Genomic DNA, 9,176 nt, shown 5'->3' on the forward strand with positions numbered 1-9,176 from the left:
AGAGGTAATCCCTTTATTGTTATATTTTTTTGTACATATATATAGGACTAAACAAATTTATAAAGTAAATACAAATATTGATATGTTTGTTGAATGATCATTTGTGTTGTAATTTTGATCTTGTGCCAAAGTTAAAAGTAGTTGAAGAGATTTTTGATAATTTGTATGAGAGATTATGAAATCGATAAAATAATATTGTAATAATAGTAAGAGTGTTGTTGATTATATATAAGTAGACCATAATAATTCGCTATTTGAATATTAATAACTGAAAAAAATTATTTGTTATATCAGCAATATTGTTTATTTAGCAAAATTTTAGAATTAATTACTCAATTTTTCTCAAATCAATTATTGTTTTTAAATCAACAAAAAAATAAAATATACAAAAAATAATACAATAATTACCAACGATAATAATTAAAAATTAATAGTGTCTAACCAAATTTATAATTTACAAAGACATTAAATCCATATCCCTATATTTATTATATCATACCGTTATAAACAATACAATAAATTTATAACCCCAATAATTAATTTAGAGTAATTACCCAAATCAGTCCCCGAGGATTTTAGAATCGGACATTTTAGTCCCCAAGAAAAATTAATACATGGATCAGTCCCCAAGGTTTTACTCCGGCAGACAAATCAGTCCCCAATTCATTTTCCGGTAGAGTAATTATCCAGATCAGTCCCCAAAGATTTTAAAAACGGACATTTTAGTCCCTAAGAACTTGTAAAATAATATCTAATAATTTTATTATTATTATTATTATTATTGAGTGACTATATATATATTATATAAGAATTTAATGAATAAATTTATCATTATTTTTGTCTAAAAAATACAAAAAATATAGTACAATATTATTGTGCAATTAATAATAATAATTATTTTATTTTATTTTATTTTTGGACGGGGGACTATTATGTCTAATAGAAAGAAAAGTTGGGGATTGATTTGTACATTAGTTTTTCTTAGGGACTAAAATGTCCGTTTTTAAAATCTTTGGGGACTGATCTGGGTAATTACTCTACCAAAAAATGAATTGAGGACTGATTTGTCTGCCGGAGTAAAACCTTGGGGACTGATCCATATATTAATTTTTCTTGAGGACTAAAATGTCCAATTCTAAAATCTTCGGGGACTGATTTGGGTAATTACTCATTAATTTATTAATTTATATAAATAACTTATTCAATGTAATAAACATCTATATTACAAATGTCATAATAATTTATTAATCATAATAAATAAGTTACAAATATTCAAATTCTATACTATTTGAACTATTTATATAAGTTTCTTATCACTATTCCTTCAAATAACATCAAATTTAGCACAAAAATGTATTTTCGAACTACACAACATCTTAAACTTACTCAATGGAGATAACTATGTTGAATGTGAAAAGTATAAAAAAAAAGCATATGAAAAATAGATAACTACATTTGTGGCACATGTAATCAAACATCACAATATCCAACAATAAGGTAACTCTATATACGCCAACGAGCTATATCTCAAATGACATAGTCTCCCTATACTCAGTTAGAGCTTAGAGGTCGCGAGTTACTCATTGATTATAGGAATCAACTTCGCCAACACTAATATCATCAAACAAAGACACATCTTCGAAAGAAGATCATATTTGTAAAGATGGAACAAACAACACAATAGAAAGTGCATATAACTCAACAATTCATAAAGAACATGCTTTATCAAGTACCTAGGCCAGAAAGAAAAAAGTAACAACTCTAACAACAACTAATAAAAAAAAGAGGACGAGCCACATAAAAAGACTAAGTTCATAAACTAAAACAAATGCAAAAATCAAACCACCAAATAAAAATGTCATTTTGTACATATAATTCTAATATCCAAATTTTTTGTGCTACAAATTATTTTAAATAAAATATCTTTTAAATTTAACTTTAATTTACATATTTAATTTAATTATACAAAATATAACAATTTTTAATATTTATTATATAGTATCATTAATTTACTGCTCCGTGCATCGCGCGGGTCTCATTCCAGTTATTTAAAAAATAAAAGAAGCAAAGGATAACTTGATGTGTTTATATTATATCGACTAATTCAATTGGATCATACCATATGTTAGGAAGGATTGAATCCTACCTCAGCAAGAGCAAGAAGCTGGCAAGCTGCCTTGGCTCAAATGCATCGAGTACAATATGAGTTGCATGTATGAGGCAATTCTCCCGCTTTCTGTCTGTCTTTGAAGGAGATGGTCAACACTCCAAAGCGAGGCTTTAACAGTGGTAGCACTTAACTGGTGCCTTGCCTCCTTAGCCATGGATTGGGGAGTAATTGTTACATTTCTTTTAAACCGTGTATGCATGTCAAACTGTACTGTTTTCCTTTTCCTCTCTTAAGTTGGAGTTAGTATCATCTCTTGTTTTAGACTCTCATCCTAATTTTGTTGAAACTATATTTGGCCATGAAAGAGTTGATTCTTTGTTAAAACAAGAATTTAGTTCTAAGTATGGTGTTAGGAAATCTGTATTTTTCCATATTAGATCGGGTTGTGAAATCACTTCAGTGCAATGACTAGAAACACATAAGGCTCTGCATGCATGGACAAAGTTCAGATTTACAATATGCATCTAAAAAAGAAAACAAGTAGAACCTTCAATTTCAATGGGAAGAGATTAAAATTGAAAATGGATTCATCTCCCAAATGAGTAAAATACAACATGAAAACTGCTGGCTAACTCATGTGAAAGAAGGAACTGATATATCATGCCTCAAGTTCTCTTCTTGCTTCTGTTACCTCTCCCCAACCTAATTCTTTGTATATAAAACATAACAATTTTTAATATTTATTTTATACTATCAATAATTTACCGTCCCGTACACTATTATTACCGTCCCGTACACTACGCGGATCTCATTCTTAGTAATTACCACCTATTTAAAATAATTGATAGTTAAAGTGACACAATAGAAAATAAACATATGGCATAAGTTCATCTCACAATTTTAATTTAATATCAACTTTTATATAATAAGAATACATAGATAGATTCTCTTTCTTCTTCCTTTTTTTTCCTTTTGGTTAAAAGAATGGCACAGGATAAAAAGATTGAAAATGAAATAAAAAACAGTATTATCGTTTTATTGGTATCAGACCCAAAAAGGAGAATTACAATTATACAAAAACATTTATGTAGACAAGTATGGGAACGAAAGGCCACAGCAGTTTCAAAGTAGCCCCATGATCACATGGCTAAGCTAACAAATTAAAGCAAATTATTCATATAATCTCTCTATTCTTTTATAGAAAATCAAATAAAATTTTAAGCAGATACAAAACTTGTTAATCACAATACAGTAGAGAGTTATCTATCCAACTAGTGGAATTGGAAGTTATTGGAACCAGTCATTAGCAGTTGATATTCATCACAAGATGGGACAAGACCACAAGAAAAAAAGCATGGCTTCCTTTAATGTCATTTTAATTTCTTTTCTTTCTATGCCACCTTCACAATTTGTGGATATCAGGCTTTTAATTTCCTATTATTGGTCTTATCCCATATCAGCATGCATCTTTGAAAGGAACATTCCAATTTTTTTTCCCAAGAACATCAGAAGCCTACTGATTTTTGGTACTTGGCAAGTTGGCATAGCTATCAGCAAGTTTCATATAAAATATTATTAATGCACTATTAGAAGCAATATAATCTACAACTGTTACCATTTTGACAAATACATTAGTCTAGTCTTGGTGATTTTAGTAACTATAAAGCATCAAACACATTATACTATAATTAATCAGTATAGTCATAGATTTTTAGTTCTTTCTCACATTCTTGTTCTACCCTTTTCTCCTTCCTTCTTTCTCAGTCAAATCCTAAAATCATTGCCATAATAAAAAACATGAAAATCCATAAGCTACTGTCTGGTTCATAACTACAGGAAAATAAATTATGTATATAACAACTAACATGCAAGTACATGACTTTCACATTAAGCTAGAAGCAAATGAACATACACACTATAATAATTCATAAATCTTTCACATTGAGAACATATGTTAGTCAATAGTCAATGTCATCACTTGAAATGGCTGTTTTCATAAGGGAACAAGTAGAAGCTTATCAGTGCAACACTACACTAGTGCTTTTTCCAATGATGGTTCAGTACATCACTACCAATTAATCTGTGGTGTAGGTTCTAGCTACAGTAAATCATTGGTAGGATATAATTCATTCTATTTAAATTTTCCTACCCTGCCCTTTGATGTTGACCAAGAACAAAACAAAAAGAAAAGGATGAAGTGATAAAAACGTATGGGAGTAAAACTTGCCTAACTCAGACCCACCACCACTAAATTATCATAACATCATCCTCATAGTCAGCTAAAACTAGCTTACTCATTCCATTTGGAGCATTATAGTGCTCTTTTAGCACACTTTTGATTCTAACTGAGGATATATTATACTATATCAGTATCAGATACAAGAAAACAAGAAAATATATTAGTGAACTTGTTATTATTCTGATGTATGCATTATCTTTATTAATGTCATTAACCACTTCAGGATATGGTGGTGATATTGAAATATCCCAAAATGTAAATTATGAGTCTGAGTAAACTTGTGAGTGCTCCAACAGTGGTAGATAAATGTCATTTTTTATTTATGTCAATATATCTATGTATAGCTATCTATATCCATAAATCTATATTATATCCACTATAGTGGAAGGGTAATTATATGAGAATAAGGAATCAAATGTGGCTAATTAATGACTGAGGAGAATCATGTTAGATATTTCTATGAGTCTATCTTGCAATCTGTAGTTTTCTTAAGAAAAGGGTAGCCATGAGGCTGGAATGGTATATACTACTTTACAGTCACCTCCTTGTTTAGTCTTTTATCTCATGATAACCCCACCATGTAAGATCCAGCAGATATCTTAAATTCTTCTAAGAATAATATTTTTAGATATTTCCTTTAAAGAAAATACAAAATGCCCCACAGCTTTTTCCATGGGTCAATTACACTTATCTCTTCTATTCTTAGGTAAGATTATGCATGAAACTTTTTCACTTGTAAAAATATGTATTAATTACTTATGAAATTTAGGTTATGTCAATGATTAGTATCCTTGTAATTTCCACAATTTAATACTCATAGTCATAACAACTCAAAAAAAGTCATATGTAATATAGTCTAATCTTACTATAGATCTCATTGTAATTTAGTCCTGAATAATTTACATTGATTTGAAAAATCTCTTCCAAAGATAAAATGGTACAACATACTGAAACAGAGGACTATTCTTTGTTGTGTGTCCCCATATAAAGAAAAGTTCTAGAAACAATTAAGAATGTGCATGAGCAATTTCTTTGTGGAAGAAGCACTGACTCCCAATAAGATGGCTAGAGTAAGTACCAAAGGCACATGGCATTGTGGTTTGTGGATGAGGAAATAGACTCAAAATTTTAGGAACTTTGCTCACTGAGCCTTTGTTATGGATGGAATTTGCCTTTTAAGTGGAAGGCTGCTTCTGAATTCTTGGTCCACTTGAGCCCAGAAATAGTACATCCTCCACTTCCACATACATCTAAGATGTGTAACATGTTCTTCCCAACAAAATTTGGATCTCTCACATTTTTTTTTTCTTATAATACTGTGTTGGTGTCACAAACTGTAGCCAGAATTGGTACAAGCACTGTCTGAAAGCCTTGGATATGGAGATCTAACATGGTACTAATAAATTAAAAGAATTGTTGAAACTACAAATTGTAAAAGAATTAGAATTTGGAAAGCCATTGTCTTGGTGGTTGATGCTCTTAGTTTGGTTGCACTCTCTTTTGGTACCAACTTATAGAGCATATGTCTACTTCAGTAATAATCCAAATAGGTTATTATGCCACAAAAAAAAGGTACTTAGGTACCCTTCAATGGCCCCCAACATCATTTCTTGCAATTTATGAAGCACAAGATAAACAGATAATGACCTACTTAGAAGACTGCATACAGTAATTAAGTAACACTCTTACATGCATAAGCATAATAATTAACTATGAAGCATGATCATAATTGGAGTTAGAAAACCTTGGCTTAGTCATCAGAGACAAAATAATGATGTCTACTTTAATGGAATAAATATTATTGCTCGGTGCTGACTTACTAAATCAGAAGAAAACCAAGAAAATTAATGGTTGGAAAAGTTATAAGCAAAGTAGTAGTTCATTGTTAAATGTTTAATGTACTTGTTTCTTTCTCCTGCAAGATTTAATAATTGATTAATTATATAAATAAATAAATAATGTGGGGTCCAGCAAATGGGCCAAGGAAATCAGTTAAACTCCCTCTTCCAAAGAAATAATTGATGATTGCTTTGTTTTCATGTGTGGGATGGGAGATATGTTATGTGCAGTTCCCACTTCCCACTGTGCTTGCTACTCCATAGAGCAAAACAAAAAGCTCTCATCTTTGTATATTTAAATCTCAAAAACATATGATAATTGCTAATAATTATGAATGCACATACATATATAAATACACTCCAATTAGGTGGGGGCCACCCCAGCTCAATTGGTCTGAGACCAAACCCATACCAATGCATGACACGTGGAAAACAGCAGCTTGATGATATCAGCATGAAGTGTGATGATGATCCATATACACAATAAAAATCACCTTATTCATCACCAATGTATTAACTAAGTCCTGTTAGATCATAAATCCTTGTCAAGATAACATGATCTGCTTTCACTCCTAATGAAATTGTTTCAATCTGGTGTCACACACTCCTTCCAAGTATTCTGTTTATAAATTATAATGAAATTATACATGATAAACACCAGCTTGGGTTTCACGTCAACACCCTTATTATAAATACCTTAGCTTCTCTATTTGTACTATAAATACCACTCATCTTCACCATTACTCTAACTTGACACATTCCCTCCTCTTGTTTTCTCTGCCTATCTTCTTAATGGGAGATAACAATGTGAACCTTCCACCGGGGTTTCGATTTTATCCAACAGATGAAGAGCTTGTGGTCCATTTTCTTCATAGAAAGGCAGCACTCTTACCTTGCCACCCTGATGTCATCCCTGATCTTGATCTCTATCCTTATGATCCTTGGGAACTTGATGGTATATCTATCTATTCTCTCTATTCTATATAGTCACATATATAGATACAACAACAACAACTGATCTGAATGTTTATATTTATAGGTAGAGCGTTGGCAGAGGGAAAGCAATGGTACTACTACAGCAGGAGAACACAGAGTAGGGTGACTGAGAATGGATATTGGAAAGCAACGGGAATGGAAGAACCAGTGATGACAAGCTCAACTAACAAGAGAGTTGGCATCAAGAAATACTTTGTGTTTCATCTTGGTGAATCCCCTTCTGCTATCAAAACAAATTGGATAATGCAAGAATATTGCCTTTCCGATTATTCTGCTTCCTCTAGCAGATCCTCCAAAAGAAAATCAGTAAGCTAAGCACAATATTTATATATATATATATATATCAACTTAGTATTATTCATAACTGTTGGTTTGTTTTATTATTCAGGATTATAGTAAATGGGTGATATGTCGTGTTTATGAGCGGAATGGAGATGATGATGATGGAACGGAGCTGTCTTGTTTGGATGAAGTTTTCTTGTCACTGGATGATCTTGATGAAATAAGCTTACCAAATTAAATTAATCAAGCTAGCTGCATTAATTAAGATAATCCAAAATGGATAATTATTAAGTATATAGCAGTGTGATGTTGCAAGTATAGGTAGATTTAGATTTCTATAGCAGCCCTTTAACACAAGAGGAAGTGGGGCACTATGTGAAATTCATGACCAAACAATATGTACTATGACGTTATGCTTTCAAAGATTCCATTTATCATTTTACCACAAATTTTTCTCTCCTCTTTTCTCCATATAAACACACGTGGACAATATTAATCCAAAACATACATGCCATCATGCATGTTGTTTAATTTCTTTGTTTATTATCATCATATCATATATAGTGCATGTTTGGGCGCCATTATTTTGTTAAAAAAAGATCTTTTTTCAATGAAAAAAGATCTTTTTTTATTTTTTAATGTGTTTGGCAAATTTCTAGTAGTAAAAGTAAAAGCACTAGTAAAATCAAAAAAAGATCTTTTTTGAGAAGCTGTAATTTATATCTTTTTTTAAAAGATCTTTTTTCCTTAAAAAAAAGATGTTTTTCATGTAATAAATAAACAAAAAAGTATTTTTATATTGTTATACCCAAACATAATTGATTGATAAAAAGACCTTTTTACATGAGATATCCAAACATAAAATTACTTTTACTTCTCTATAAGATCTTTTAAAAAAAGATAACTCGAAAAAAGATCTTTTTTAAAAAGCTCACCCAAACAAGCCCATAATCTTTAGTCTTTAGTGAAGGGTCAATTTTTTATTTTATTTTGTGTGTTTGCTTAATATATATGTTAGAAAGGAGCCACTCAGATAAAGATGCTTAAAACGTCTTTTTTTAAAGATGTTTTTCAGTCATTAAAATTTAATATATATAATCAATTAAATCATGTTATTTTTGTCAAAATTAGGCTAGACAAATTGATTTAACCGAAAAAATAGTGAATCAAATCTTGAACTGATCTAAATTAATAATGTTGTAGTAATTTTTTATAAAAAAAATATTAATTTAGACCAGTTCAAAATTTGATTCACCATTTTTTGGTCAAATCAATTTGTCTAGTTTAATTTTAATAAAAATAATACGATTTAATCGATTATATATATTAAATTTTAATTATTAAAAAATCTTTATAAAAAGATGTTTTTAGCTTCTTTATTTGAGTAGCTCTTATGTTAAAAAGGTAAAAGAGATTTTGAACACTAGAAAAGAGGTTTGTGTATTTAAAATGGTGTATAAAAGATACAAAATATAAGATATGTATAGAGATATCTACGAACTATCATTATTATGTTAAATTACTAACAACTAACTATATCATAAATATTTAAGCTTCTAATATTCTAATATTTTCTAATAATATAGACTATATTACATAGTAATATGAACCTTTTTTTTTCCACATTTTCAAAATTTGAATTTGAGATCATTTAAAAAGGAACCGAATTGGTCTATGTTAAATGTTAATTATGTGGGTGATTTTAGTAGGA

General features: G+C 30.0%; 1 protein-coding gene across 1 annotated transcript; it reads left to right on the plus strand.

Annotated features, from left to right (window-relative positions):
* Positions 6,611-7,914, plus strand: LOC107621711 (NAC domain-containing protein 104-like). The gene is made up of 3 exons (XM_016323725.2): positions 6,611-7,142; positions 7,227-7,489; positions 7,572-7,914. The coding sequence occupies exons 1-3, from the start codon at positions 6,980-6,982 to the stop codon at positions 7,701-7,703; spliced, it is 558 nt and encodes a 185-aa protein (XP_016179211.1). The 5' UTR covers positions 6,611-6,979; the 3' UTR covers positions 7,704-7,914.

This window comes from Arachis ipaensis, chromosome B10 (assembly GCF_000816755.2).
Source record: "Arachis ipaensis cultivar K30076 chromosome B10, Araip1.1, whole genome shotgun sequence".
In the NCBI taxonomy this organism is placed as follows: Eukaryota; Viridiplantae; Streptophyta; class Magnoliopsida; order Fabales; family Fabaceae; genus Arachis; species Arachis ipaensis.